The sequence below is a fragment of the Talpa europaea genome (assembly GCF_964194135.1).
Source record: "Talpa europaea genome assembly, chromosome: 12".
In the NCBI taxonomy this organism is placed as follows: Eukaryota; Metazoa; Chordata; class Mammalia; order Eulipotyphla; family Talpidae; genus Talpa; species Talpa europaea.
In genome coordinates, this window is record NC_140079.1 from 24,335,642 (window position 1) to 24,350,627 (window position 14,986).

Below are 14,986 nucleotides of genomic sequence, written 5' to 3' on the forward strand. Positions count from 1 at the left end.
CAGATAACTAAGTTCTTTGGTTCTCCCCAACTAGTGGTTCTGCCCCTGACCTTTCCTACCTAGTGAGAAAGATGTGGCACCCCTTGCTCTCCAGGCTTTTCTGGGGCTCAGCCCCTGGAAGTCTTGCCCCACCCTTTTTTTGTCTACCACGGCAGTGTGGTTCTCCCACTCGTGGAATATAGCTACTTTATCTTCTTTAAGAAATCATCTGAAACTGGTCTTGGGGAGGTCAACTGAGACCCCTGAAAGCAGGAGATGTCTTCTCAGGACGAGTTGTTAAAACCAGCAGACCCTGAAAAATACCTCACCCTTCCCTTGCCAAGATTTTCTTAAAATCTGATGGCTGCATGTAATTCTCCCCTCAACTACAGGACAGACAGGAGTGACACCCTCTGAGTGTCAATGAACTCTTGATCCTTTTCTAACTCAGATCATTCTCCCCAAATCTCCCGGTGCCCTCCCCCCATAGTGTTCTGGAAACAACCTCACAGAACTCAAGTCATTATAACGTTATAGTATCAAATTCCTTAAACTTAGAGTGACAACAGCGTGGGGAGGGTGTTTGTGTCCCACATTTTCACGTCTCCCTTCCTTCAGGTTCTTCGCTAGGTCCATCTTGAACCCCTTGCCTTGGTACTGAGGCAGCCTTGCTGCTCAGTGTGTTCCTTTTTCATTCCTTTACATGGTCTAAAGGAAAGAGTGTTGAGTTGAGAATTATAGAAATGGTCCAAAGAAGGGTGAGAGGGAAGTTCTGGAAGCTTCTCCCTTTGCAACCCTCAACCATAAGTCACTGTTGTTCTCCAGGAAGGCCTCCGGCTCCCGCACTTCCCAAGGTCCATGTGGATGGGGAGACCAGGAGATGGGGCTTTTCATAGATAGAGGAGACCTGGTTGTGGGAGTAGATGGAATAGAGGAGAAAACCGAGCTGGCAGTCAGGTGGGGATGACTTTCTGCTCTCCAAGGGATCCAGGTCTGCTTTGCTCTCGTTTGTTTCCACAATCCTGGGGGGAGAACTCTCCTGGAGGCTGACCAAAGTGGACCCCAACTGAGGAGAAGCATAGGCCAAGACCCACACTGCACAACCCAGGCTGGTGACTGACGGGAGTCTTTCTGAGTCTCTTCTTGGCAGACTCAGGAACACACTTCAGGAGGAGTCTGTCGGAGGAGGTGAAGAAGAGTAGAGTTATCCACACCTGCTCCTCTTCTCTCCTGCCAGACCCCAGGCTCCCTCTTGGCTCCTCCCCAGTTCCCCTCTGCTCAAGACGGACACATCAGCTGAGCAGACAAATACTTACTGCCGCCCTTGGGTGCAGGACGACCGAGGTGACTTCTCTGGGAAGAGGTCCGAGAGTTGGGGGGCCAGGGAGGCCGACCCCTACCCAGATGCTGGGTGTGGTGGTTCTCCATGTCCTCTTGCCAGTCTGACCTCCACTCCCATAGGGGCAGGGAGAGGGCAGAGGTCAGGAAGAGGTCTTCCCGGGGGGAAGGAGGTGAGGAGACATCTGTTGGGTAGGGCAGAGATGTCTGTGGAGAGTTGACCTTTACCCCCAAGGGCCAATTTAGGACAGAAATCCTAGGGCCAGTTTAAGGCACACCCAACCCTAAACACAACTCAGTCCCAGCTAGCCCCTCGGTCCTGGTGGCCATATATCCCAGCAGGCCGAGTCCTCAGAACAAGATGGACTACTGATTCTTTAAAGAGAGAAGCTTGAAATATTTTCTCTCAGCCCAGTTCTGGCCTTCTAGGCAAACTCTCCCACTCCCTGGGCATCCTTCTCCCTCAATTGTGGGCACTTCTGTGGTGGATTATCCTTACTCTCCTATGTGCCACAGCCTGGTGGGGATCTGGGGTAGGGAACACCAAAGGGGCACAGGGAGCTTTGAGCCACCTCAAACCTGAAGGTGACAGTTCCACTCTGTTAGCTGTGAAGGGCTGAGCTTGTTCATAACCCCAGCCACAGAGGCAAGAGGAAGAACTTGAAAGCTCCAATGGGGCTGGGGGGTTGCTCTCTGGTGGCCTAGGGGTTAAGTCTCAGCGCCATCACCGCTCAGGTCTCGGTTTGATCCCTGACCAAGGCACTAACCCACTTGGCGTAGCAGACCTCTCCTGTCTTGCACTGCTCCCCTTAGCAGTATACTTCAGCAAATCCTCCTGTTCTGTCTCTGATGAATCCTCTCACCCCCCATAGCTCTGGCCTACACCCCAGTTCTTCTATGCAAAAAAAAAAAAGAAAGCTCCAAGTGGTTGGAGAGATCAGGAGATAGGGCTGCTCCAGAGATGGAGGAGATAGAGGAGTAGATGGGATGGAGGAAAAAGCTGGGCTGGTAAGAGAGAAAACAGCTTCCCATCATGAGGACTATGACACATTGGGTTAACATAAATTGAGGAGCCAGAGACCCAGGAGACCCGTGTCTGGAGGTTGGGAGTCAGACCATACAACTGGCTGCCTCCTGGCTTTAGAATCAAACAGTTGGTTCTCATTCTCTTGGGTGATCTTGGGCAATTTAAAAACCAATTTAAATGACAATTTCCTCATTCGGAAAGAAAGAATAGTCCTCACTGAGTTTTCATTAACATTGAACATGTGTAATTTGTCACAGTGCCTGAGACATAGTAAACAACCCATAAAAATGAACTGTTTTAAGGATGAGGACAAGGAAGACATTGATTAGCAAGACTTGCCTCATGGTTGGGGAGAAGTGTGTGTGTGTGTGCGTGCGTGTGTGTGGTGGGGGGAGTCTTTTAGGAGCTGTACACATATCAAGGGGTGGGCATGCGGAGTAAGACAAGATGCTCTTACATACCTGTGAAAACGCAGTCTGCCTCCCTGGGCTCCAGACCCAAACCGAAGCTGTCCACAGCCACTGCTAGAGCACGGGCGAAGTGGGCATCAGCCAGGAAGGAGCCATCGGAGGAGCTGACGAGGCTGGCTCTGGCGCTGGGGGCATTATCTTCAGAGGCGGAGCCCCAGCCATTGGCCAAGGAGCCCTCACTGGGGGTGGGGGTGGGGCAGGTCCGAGGTGGGCACAGCAAGCCCATCACCTCGGACCCCACGCCTCCTCCGGCCCTGCCCATGTCTGCCAGCTCTGAGGCTGTTGGTACGCTGATATACCCGTAGGTGCTGGGCGGTGAAGGAGCCCTCGGCATAGGAGAGACACTGTTTCTAGAAAACACAAATGTGAGACCATCCCATGGCTGAGAGGGCTCAGGGAGAACAGCAGTGGAAACATTCCTGTTGAGGGGTGGAATCAGGTAGATATTAGCACACCCCTGCAGCACGCTTCTCAGTAATTCTTTGGCTACTCACCTGGGGGTCTCCTCCCCCTCACTGAGCTCCAGGCACAAGGCCACCTCCTCAGGGGTCAGCACACTGTCCTGGTCCTCCTCCAGAGATGACAGCGAAGAGCTGGACAGGCGACTGGAAGATGGGCTGGGACCAGACAGGGAAGAGGCCTGGGGGCTGGAGGGACTAGGGGGATTGGAGGGGATAAGAATGGGGAGTGGGGCTGCTGCCAATGGGAGGGAGGAGGGAGTGTGGGGCTCCACGGAGGACCTGCTAGGGTGAGATAGTGACAGCAGGATGGTGAGTGCAGGTCTTTGAGTCCCTGTCCACACCTCCCCCAGCCTCTGTCCAATCCCAGCAACCTCCCTCTCTCCGCAACCTCCCTCCACCCCGCACTCCCAGCCCTGCTTCCTGACCCCATAACTCTTACTGGGTCTGTTGACTCTGAGTGGGGGTTCCACGAGGAGAGAGGGGTGCCGGGGGGAAAGGGCGAGTGACCAGCTCATTTGAAGAGTTGAGGAGCTGTGGTCCCAGGGCTCTCCAGGCAACCAGAGCTCGGGGCACAGCTCCCGGGGAACGGCAGTCTGAGCATGAGAAGGGCAGAGCCCCATGAGCCCTAGACCCAGCCTGCCTGTCTGCCCTCCAGTCTCTGCAGCTACCTGATCCCACAACCCACACACCCAGCCTCCTCAGGGACAGGAGAACCAGTTGTGGGGGGTGGGTGGCCCTATATCCTGTTTCTCCTCCATCTCAGTACACTCTTCTCACCTGGGCTTTGGGAAAATTTCTTGGAGCCTCTGTGGCCGGACTCCCAGGCCCGCAGCTCCATAGGGTGACTGGCCTGGAGCAGCGGGGAGCTGTTGGCTTGGTGCAGCTCTGCAAAAGAAAATCAGTGGTTGGGGACAAGCCGGGGTGGGTCCTTCAGAACCCATCCACAGGCTCTGTCTTCAGCCTGTCATTCAATTAAGCTGTAGGGTCTCCTGACCCAGAGAAAAGAGGAAGAACTTCTCTTCATCCCTCTCCACCTTCATTCAACAGCTGTAGGGTAGGAGCAGTGAGGTTTCAGCCATACTTTAGCTGTGTGACTGCAGGTAAATCCAAAAGCCTCTCTGAGCTTCAACTTCCTTTTGCAAAAAGGATGGTTTGGTTAATTAAATACAGACTGAGAAGTCCCTGGTGCCAAATAGATACCTAAAAACAACAACAGCAGCAAACCTTTCTTATCCTTTACGTGTATATTTCAACCTTTCTGATCTCTAACTCCACACTTTGCTACTCTTGTCACAGAATTTGGCCCCATGAAGACAAATATACCTTCTTTATTTTGGAGAGGCATGGGATCCAGAAGCAGGACTAGGGACTTGGGAGTGGAGGGGGTGGTTTGCTGAGGTTGGACAGGAGCTAGGGGAGGTATGGACAGGGGCTTAAAGAGCTTCACTAATCTTCACCTCACCATCTCACCCCAATCCGATTTGGAGACTCTGTTTATTTTCATTTCTCACACTGAAAATATCTCACATGGTTCTGAATAGCCCTGTACTGAGAAACCCGAGTGTCCCTCATTCGGGGAGATGGTTTGGACTGTCCGGTTGAGCTGAGCAGGGAAGACAAAACCAGGTAACCCAGAGCACACCAGGTATGACAGGAGAAAGAGTTGGAAGGAAGAGGAACTTTAGAATCAGAAGATGTGTTGCTATTACCCAGGGAAGCCATGCCCTGCCTGTAGATACTCAGTGGTATTTGTTGAATAAGTGAATGGATTAGAAAAGGAGGTATAAACACAAGGTGAGAAGAATTCCCTGCAAGATGGCAGCTCTCATCTGGTCCACAGGTTACTGCATAGAGAGGTCTCCGACTACACAGAAGCTGGGGTAACTGAAGGAACAGGCCCAGCTGTGTGCAACGAGCTGTGAGCAGCTTCTTAGTTTGGCCAAAACCCAAATGGATATAAATTGAAACCAGAGAGGAACATGGTAATGAGGGAAGACATTTTCCCAAGACTGGGAAACAGGAGAACATCAAGTAAAGAAGGAAAAAAAAAATGACCTTCAGTTTAGCATTACAAAGAAGCCCAGTTAGGAAAGGGGTTTCCCCCTGGTGGACCAGAGATCAGGCAGGACCATTGAGGCGGAGCTGTCTAATCAAACTCATCTCAAAGACTCCAGGCTAGTAGCGTTCAGAGCAGAAAATAGATGTAGGCTGTTTTCACCCACCTGAGCCCTAGGGATCCATGCACGAGTGGCCAGACCTTCTTAGCTGCTGGGACAGAAACCCACACAATGGCTGACTTTACCAAAGTTTCCTTTTGTACCTTGCCTGGCTGGTTAGGATTTTATTCATTTCCTTTAGTTGTCCTATGACCTACAGAGTCTGGGAGGCCAATTTCAGGTGCTCCAAATCTGCCACCATTAGCTTCATCTTGCCTAGTGCCTGCTTTCTTGACTAAATTCAGAAATGGGGACACATGAGGGTTGGTTGGAGTGTGCGGAAAGGGAAGGTAAAAAGTCATTCCCTTCCCTTGAAGGGAGAGGCCATATCCATTCCAGCATGTTTCATTTTTTTTCTAAAGGACCCTGGTAACCAAAAGCCTTATCCTATCCTTTTGTAAACCTTACTGATCAGTATAGAAGGTTCATGAAGATTAGCAGGTAGAGTGCAGAACAATGTTCAGAAATAGGAGGAAAGAGAGAATGCTTGAAATAATGTGGATTTTTAGTTTCTATGCTATTGATTTAAATGATACAATAAAAGTGCTAACAAGGTTAGGTCAGATTTCACTAAACTGCAATGAACATTCATTTGAAAGAATTGATAAATGAGGATATTCAATGTATCTGCAAAGTGAGGACAGAGGACCTGCTATAATGGTTAAGATATGGGACAAGACAGTACAGGAATGAGAACACAGCTTGTAGGAAAAACCCAAGAAAGGTCAAAAAACAAGAAAAAGTAAGAAGCAGCTCAAGGGAAAAGGGCCACTGAGGCAGCCTGCCAGGTGAAGAAGACAAAGAAGTGTCGTCTTTGGGATTAGGCGACAGCAGTGGCTGTGGACAAGACCATAGCATGAACTTGCTGTTGTTGTTGTTGCTGCTGCTGAGATTCTAGAAGCCAGAAGTGGGCTGAGGGCCAAGCGTCCACTAGTCCGGAGCGAGGGGGTTGCTGGCCAACCCATCCTGGGGCAGTGATGGGGTGGGTCTAGGGTGAGGAGAAATGGGGTAATATAAGAACCTAACCTCTGAGTGAGGTTAAAAAGCCTCATCTCAAAACTGGCATCTTAAGAAGTAGCTGTAGAAAACTATTCACTTTCCCCCAGTATACTAGTGCTCTAAGAGGGACTGCACGTTATATTGAAGTCAGTTTTGTTCTCCATGGTAAAGCTGGTTTTTAAGTGAGACTTATGCAATCTCATTTTAGCTGGTGTTGCATTGCCAATGAGGATTTATAATGCAGGAGCTCTGAGGCAAAGCTGGAAAGAATGCCAGCTTTGTTCATATTCAAAGTCATAAAATTCTGGATATTGGACAAGCTCTTAATTACTCCGAATCCATCTTTGTCTTAATAAAAGTTGGATGATAGCCAACTAAGAATAAAAGAATTGGCCGTGGAACAGTTGTAAGTCTTACTGATCAGTGTAGAAGGTTCATGAAGGTTAGTAGAGAGAGTGCAGGCCAATGTTCAGAAATAGGAGGAAAGAGATAATGAGGTTCCCCAAGGGAGTACACAGAGACAGCCTTTGAAGCAGACCATTCTGGCTTCAAATTCAAGTTCTGCAGTTCACTGACTCCAGAAAGCTTACTGATTCTGAACAAGTTACCCAATTCTGATCCTCTTCCCTACCTGTAAAATTCGAGAAATAATTCCTGGCCAATATGTTGTGAAGATTAAGCAAAATTACATATAAACAAAGCACCTAGTATATCGTAGTTGAAAGAAACAAAGACTAAAAATTTCTCTCTAGAAAGCCAAAGGAGGAAACTGGAAGTCAGGAGAGAAATCCAGGTGGGAAGGAAATACTCATTCTTCTCTGGAAGGTGAGTGGGGAGTTGCTTCTGGGCACACCTGTATATAGTACACAAGGAGTTGAGTCCATTCCATTCTGATGGTTTTCTTTAGAACAATCTCTGTCTAGCAGAAATTCTCAGAAATGCAATCTGGGTTGGAAGGGCAGAAATGTGAACAAGATATGTGGAAGGGAGGGTATAGAGGTAAAGAAAGTTTTCACAATAACCCAGGGTAAGAAGGGGAAGGGCAAAAAAAATATCCTGTTTTGTTCATAAAGAAAGACAGGCATTTGGTCTGTCTGGGCTTAGGGTGTGAGGCATCACACTGCATTGGGCTTATTCTACCAGATTCTAGAATTACTTGTCTGTTGGTCATATGCTTTCATTAGACTTGCAACCCTTAGAGGGCAAATACTGTATCTTTTATCTCTTGTGCCCCTTGGTCTGGCATACAGTGGTGCTTATTAAATGTTTGCTCATTACTGGTGTGGCCAAATCTAAACAAGAGCATAGTGTGAAGAAAAGCTGAGGCCAGCACCCTCCTAGCTGAGTGCTGTGGAGATCAGTGTCCACAGGATGGGAGAACTGGAGCGACAATGGGAACAGCTTCTTGCACCCTGTTTCCAGGCCAGTGGGTCACATTCTCACCACATTCCCTCTCCAGTCCCTCTCTCACCCACTTCAGGCTCTGTGTAGCCTGCCCATCCTTACCCTGCTTCTTCTTGGCCTTCCAAGCCTCTGATGGCGCCAGGGACAAGCGCGGAGAAGAGAGTCCCCGGCGGCTGCAGAGGCTGTCTGAACTGGGCCAGGGGCTGGAGAGCCGGGCCAGCTGGGGTGGGAGACGCCTGACAGCTGGGGCCTGGGGGCTTGGCCGGGCTGGGGGCGTGGAAGGCAGCTCAGCAATGAGGGAGCCATAAAAAGTGCTGGTGTCAGGAAGCAGGGGCACACCAGGGCTTCGGGGATCCCAGGAGATTACTGTGGTAGAAATAATAGGAGTAATTACAGTGAGCATGTCCTGCCCATTCTCAGCCAGGACAGTCCTGCTCGTCCCCTTTGCCCAGGCCCCCACTGGGCACACTCACAAGATCTACGGCAGTCTAGTGGGTCCCGAGGGACCATTCCCAGCTGACTGCTGAGGCTGCTGGTGCTGCTCAGGTCTGGAGAGCCAGAGGTGGACCGCCAAGTGTCTGCCAGCCAGGGGGAGTCTCTGTGATCCATCCTGGGACAATGGGGAGAAATGGGGTGAAGTGAGAAACTCCAGCTCATAGCAGAGGAGTTGAGATGGTTGTTCCAGTTTTGTTCTCACTATATTCCTGCCCTTCACAGATTCCTTAAGACCTGTGATCCAGAGTCCCAAACTCACTGCTCCTTTTTGATTTTGGAATTGGGGGAAGTCCTACCTGCCCAGCCCTAGCAGGCAGTGAAGAGAGACAGCTAGTTGTACCAGGACAAAAGAGAGGGCATAGAAGCGGAGCCAGGCAGCCCTGGATTGAGAATCCCCATCTACTGCAACCTAGCTGTGCAGCCCTGGGTGAACTGCTTGTGAAAAATGGCCACCAGAAGGCTTTCCATGTAAGGATGATGCTGTGTGCTGGCGTGAGGAAACGTGAGATCATCCAGCTGTCAGGGTGGGAGCTTGCTCCTTGGATCTTGCTCACTCTACTTCTAGTCTGGCTGCCTGAATGATTTTTCAAGAACAGGATCACATCAAAGCTCTTCTCTGCCTAAAACCTTCAGTGCTTCCCTATTTACCAAGACAGGGCCCGGCTGCTGAGTATGACTCACAGGACCCTCGTTGGGCTAGCTTTCAGCTCACTAACCCTATCCTCACCTCTGACCCACCTCATACCCTAGGCCCCAGCCAGACCAAGTGGTGTGTTGCTCTATGAACACAGCAGACATTTCTTGCTGCTCTTTATGCCCTTTACCTTCTCACTGTGAGATCTTCCTTGCCTGTCTCTCTGCCTCAGACCCTCCCTCTGTGTATCTTGTTCACCTTTCTGCCCCTCACCACAGGATCACGTTCACACACCAGCATGGCTGTCTCTGCCTAGACAGAATTCTTGGTAGAGACTGTTCTAAAGGAATGAATAAACAAAATGATCAGAATGGAATCTCCCATAAGGACGGGGATAAAATCCCAGAGGAGCCAGAGAAAATTCAGGATAGAGCAGACAAAAATCCAGAGCAATTGGAAGAGAAAGGCCAGTGAGCATAGAACAATGCGGAAGCTCCAGCCAGCTTGGAACCTGGCTCTGGGCTGAGAGGCTGACAGTAAAATGATAGCCCAAGGCCTGGATGTGTGTGACACATAGTCGGTGCCTCATCACCTTGTTGAAAGGTGCACATCTAGGATGTAAATCCTTCCAGAGGAAATGTAATGGGATAAAGAGCAGGAGGTGGGCAGAGATGAAATGGTAAAACTCAGCCGAAAGCAGGAAAAAAGGATGTTTTCTTTCTCAGCATCTTGTCTCATAACAGCAGATTTACTCTGGCAGCCAAACACTTGCAGATGTACCTGCAAGCTGGCCCTGTTATTGAGGACCAGTAAGACTCTACGATGCGGGGGCAGAGCGCCCTCTGCTGGAACTGTGGGTGGACTGCCATGAAGGAAATTGTTCAGGTAGGTGATTCAATGCAAAGGCACAATTCCATAGACATTGTGCAGGTAGAGATATTAAAAATCAGACTGGTCCGTTGTGCTAGTTATTCTCCACCTAGCAGAGCGAGTCAGTGGGAGAGAGAGGTAAGTATTAGAGTTCACACATAAGAGCATGCATTAGGAGTTCAAAAGGCCAGCTTACTAGCTACTAGCCCTGGGCAAAGTCAATTAAAATACAAATCTTGCTTGTTACAGGGCCCCTGGAAACTGGTCCTTGTTTGTCACCTTGACTTCATGCTGTTGCATTAACTTGGTCCTTGTTTGTTTTGAAAATCACAAAACCCTGACCAGGGTGTCTTCCTGCCACCCTGCCCTCGTGAGCAAGCTTCAAAAGCAGGAATACTCCCTCTCCCCCACTGCTGTCAGGCTGAGAGTATGGCTCGGGGCCATTCCTGCCCCTCCTCTGTTGTGTGACCCCCCAATAAACAGTCCTTGCTGGAATCTGATTGTTTTTCTCTCTAAACTCCTTCTGTCACATCCATAAAGCAAGACAAGAACCCTTAGCAGTCTCAGTTTACAAACCTGTAAAGTGGTGTGATAGGAACGAACATTAATGAAAGAGAAATTAATTCTCTCCTGGAGTTCAGGAGAGAGTCAGGTACTAGGATTCCAAACTGCCTGGTAGGAAGAGACCAGAACGTCACCCAATTCTCTGTCCCAGCTCCATGGTCCTTTGACTCATCTGCCCCTCCTGCACCCAGGCCCCTCCCCTCACCCCTCACCTGTGTTTTAGGATGGCATCCTCACTGGTGTACCTGTACAGGCCTGGAAGAGGACAGAAGGAAGGCTAAACCCAGAGTCTCCAGCACCAGGCCCATAGCATTTGACTGGCCCCAGGGCAGACCTGACTACTTGGGGCTCCACCTCATCCTCTCACCTGGGCCCAGGTGTACTCCTGCTCGGCGCCGGCGGTGGACACACACGGCAGTGCCCAGCAATAGCAGCCAGAGCCCAACACCGCAGCTGGCAATGACCTCTGGCCGTTTCAAGATGGCCTTCAGGTGCTCCAGGTTCCATTGGCCATGATCAGTGGGTTCTCGGGCCGCTCGCTCCATGGCCTGCTCTATATGGGATTTGGAGCTCAGCGGGAGGGACGGGTAAAGCAAGGAGTCAGGCAGATAAGGGGGAGGGGCTGGCGGTAGGAGGGGGAGGAGAAGGTAGGAATGAGGCTGAAGGGGTGTGGGTGGGGCAGGTGCACAGTGCCTTCACCTAAAAAGAGGCAGACAGGGCTGCTGGGCTCCCCAGCCCCAGCGCCAGTGACTGCAGCCACTTGCACGCAGTAGGAACCAGGCATTCGGGTGACGATCTCCAGCTGGGTCTGGTCGCCCACTACTGTCCAGTTGGCTGGGGGCAAGGAGGTGTTGCCCAGGCTCCAGACCTGAGGCAAGGCAGAGGTGAGTAGCGCCCACCCTCACCCCTTCCCAGGTACCACCCCAGCAGCTGAACCCAGACCTGCACATCAGACTCTGGGCATGTGGTCATCCTGCCCAGCCTTCACCTGGGTGTACTCTCCCCACACTTTCTAGTCCCTTCTCCCTGAGATTGGGCAGAAGTAATCAACTACAATAGGCATGAACCAGTGGTTCTTGGGCTCCAGTGTGCTTTAGGGTCACTCGGAGGGTCTGTTAAAATCCGAGTTGCTAGGTACAGCCCTGAGTGGCTGAGTCATCCAGTCTGGGAAAGGACCCAAGAAGATGCATTTCTAAGTTCCCAGATGGAGCTGATGTTGCTGGTCCAGGAGCCACACTGACACACCACCTTAGAGAGTCAGACAGTCCGGTTTATGCCCATTTTACTCCCTTCATCTGCGGCCTTAGCCTCACCGTCCGTCACTGTAAATTGGGGATAATAACCCAGGGTGGATGGTGAGATGACGTGAGGGTCTGTAGGGAAAGTTCTTAGCAGTGTCCGGCTCAACTACCATAAGTTCCCTTTGTTTCTCAGTGCCCAAGGCAAGGGTATGAAGGACGCAGGGGAGGAGGGATGTCCTGTTCCACAAGGAAGGGGCGTATCAGTTGTGGGAGTACCTGGTAGCCACGGATGATGCCATTGTGGTTTTCAGCAGGCGGTGGGGCCCAGCTCACAAGGACACTGTCATTGCCGGGTGTTAGGGTCACCTCTTGGGGAGGAGCACTGGGCACTGGAGAGGGGAAGAGAGAGACAATAAGGGGTGCCAAGGAACTCTAAGAAAAAGAGCTGAAATTGGGGACCCAGGGTCAGAGGCCACACTAATGAGAATAGGAGCTCCTCGGAGTGCAGAAGGGTATCCAGGAGCTAGATCCAGTATTCCCAAGACTGGCCTGGGATAGTCTAGGAGTCCCCAGAGGCGATCCAGAGGGAAAGCTGTCAGGTCCCTGGGGCATCTACTGCTGACCTTGTTCAGGCAGCCTCAGGAGCAGCACATTGCTGTCAGGGCCTCGAGCGCGGCCAGAGGATGGTCTCACTTTGAACTCGTAGTCTTGGCCCCAGCGGAGACCCCCAAGTTCTGCGCTCTGCCAACCAGCCAGCAGGGCCTCTGCCCATGGGCCTCCCTGGTCTCCTGCTGCAGTCTGGGCCCTGAACAGGGCTGTGTAGGACTGAGCAGGTGCAGCCGGGCCGCTCACCTGGGAAAGGCGAGGGGGCAGGGAACTCAGGACCAGCCTTCACTTGACTCTGGACCTGCTCCTACCCCTGCGTCCCAGGCCTTACCTTCCAGCTGAGCCACACAGCAGGCCCGGGCTTGGTGCCCTTTGTGGGGTCTGGGTTCAGGAGGGTCACGTTTTCCAGGTGAATGCGCACAGCTAGAAGCTCTAGAGGCTCCTTGTAGTCCTGAGGTTCTATTGGGGAGCAGAGGGCTTGGCTGGGGCCTACAGGCCAGAGTGTAGGAACTGAACTTCACAGGGTGAGGAAGTGGAACTCCCACCATGGAAGAGCCAAGCTCCCACATCTCCCAGGTCTGGAGCACTCCTTTCTAGTCTAGGATGGGGGAACCTCCCCCAAATGGGGTTCCCACCACTCTGCCCCTGATCCCAGCTTAAACCCCATAGACCCTACCCCCAGCCCAAACCAGACCCCCACCTTGGCCTTGACTGTACACCTCCCCTTACCCTGGACAGACACCCTGGCTGCCCGGCTCTCCCGTTGTCCTGCACTGTTGGTGGCCACACACATATAGGTCCCCTCGTCACTCTTCTCTGCTCTTGCCATCCGCAGGGAGTCCCTGGTCATCTGTCAGGGCCAGGCGCATCGTGAAGTCTCTCACGTGGGGAGGGGCTCTTACTGGGAAGGGATGCTTAAGGCCTCATTGCCTTCTGCTTCTCAAATTCTGCAGGGGACATGGACTGGAGGCCGGGTTGGCCCCTCAGGGGAGCCCAGTTAAGCCCAGGACAGGATAGGGGCAGCGAAACTCACCATGTGCCGCCCTGGCTGTAGGACCAGGGCTTTCCCATCCTTCCACCATGAGACTGTGGGCTCTGGGTGGCCCCAGGGGGGCACACACTCCAAGATCACCTGCTCGCCCACAGTGGCCACAGTGTCCCGAGGCTGGCTCTGAAAATCCTCCCGGAGGACTGTGGGGGAGGACAGAGGGTGGGCAGGGAGCAGAGCACCTCCTCAGAGGTGCCCCCCGGGTTGTCCTACCTCATGCCCCAATCTGCTTTACCTACCTTTCCTCAGCCTGTGTTGGCTCCTCAGAGCCCACCTCCCAGGTCTCCCAACTGGGGACTGGCCACCCCAACCCAGGCAGTCTTCCTCCCTTCCCAGATAGTCCCTCAAACCTCCCTCCCCTCAGACATCTCACCCCCACATGTGCCTCACCCTCGGCCCCCTTCCCAGGCCTCACCAGCCACAGAGAGCCGGGCGCCTCTGCTGACTGCCGTGCCCAGTGGGTTGCTGGCCTCACATGTGTAGACACCCAGGTCTGTGGATTGGGCCTGGCCGTCATGGGCGTGTCCCTGGGCAGGGGGCCTCAGCAGCAGGAGGGTTCCATCAGGTAGCAGGTGGTGTATGTCCGGGGGCACCATGCTCAGGGGCTGCCCATTCAGCAGCCAGCGGATGGTGGGAGGTGGCTGGCCCGAGGCTCTGCAGTTCATCCTGGCCGGGCCAGGACCCTGGAACAGCTGGTCCTGCGGGTGGACGAGGATCTGGGGTGGGGAGTCCTGAGCCATGCCTCCTGGGATGGAAAGAGAGGCAGAGCCCGGTCCAGTCTGACAACTGACAGGGCTCCCAAATCCCTGTATTCTTCAGGCATCTCATCCCAGGTGTCCTCACCCGAGGCTTCCTTTCCCAGGCTTCCCCAGCCTTCTCTTGCCTGAAGATCAACTCCCAATAACGAACTAGCTGGAAGGGGAGAGGGGCAGCATTCTCCGCACCTAGGCAAGGGCCCGCAGCGCTCTGTCTGTCCCTCTGTCTCTGTCACACACACACACACACACACACACGCACGCACACACACACGCACGCACACACACACACACCCTCATCATCATCATCATCACCGTCATCACCGTCACCACCATTGTCTATGGGACTCCTACTGCCAAAGGGAAGCAAAGAAGCAAAGCCTTCTCCCTTCGGCCATGCCCTGGATGAAGGGAGCCTGGACTAGCTGAAGGGAGGGCCTTACTCACCCGTGTCCAGCAGAAGCAGGAGAGACAGGGGCCACCCGGCCCCAAGGAGGCCCGCTCCTCCAGAGCCCATGTCTGCTCCAGGCCTCGGTCCTTGTCCCCAGCTCTGTGTCCCACTGTTCTGAGCTCACAGCGGAGGGAAGGAGGGGCCGGGCGGGGTGGTTGTTTGTGACCGAGACTCTGCCCCAGGAGGGAAGCAGCTTTGAGGAAACCGATGCTTCCTGCCTGGCCCTCCGTGCCTTGGAGAACTGGGAGGAGACCAGAGGAGAGAAACTCTCTGACCTTGATCCTTCAGCCACTACCACAGCTCAAGGGTCTACCTTGCATCTAGTTTGGGTCATCTTCACAGCAACCAGAACTCCAACCACCGCCTTGGAACTTGAACACTAAACCTGTTTAAGCCTTGAATCCCAAACCTTGTCCCTTTCCTGCCAG

The 14,986-nt window shown here is 52.6% G+C and overlaps 1 protein-coding gene across 1 annotated transcript; it reads right to left on the reverse strand.

Annotated features, from left to right (window-relative positions):
* Positions 1-1,257: 1,257 nt before the first annotated feature.
* ROBO4 (roundabout guidance receptor 4) lies at positions 1,258-14,624 on the reverse strand (the record flags this gene model as incomplete). The annotated part of the gene is made up of 17 exons (XM_084249928.1): positions 1,258-1,502; positions 2,806-3,164; positions 3,309-3,554; positions 3,715-3,868; positions 4,053-4,160; positions 7,997-8,260; positions 8,368-8,504; positions 10,670-10,712; positions 10,825-11,010; positions 11,157-11,325; positions 11,975-12,087; positions 12,322-12,550; positions 12,636-12,763; positions 13,034-13,154; positions 13,338-13,495; positions 13,768-14,097; positions 14,555-14,624. 17 exons carry the CDS (start codon positions 14,622-14,624, stop codon positions 1,258-1,260), a joined length of 3,060 nt encoding a protein of 1,019 aa, XP_084106054.1.
* Between the last annotated feature and the right edge of the window lie 362 nt (positions 14,625-14,986).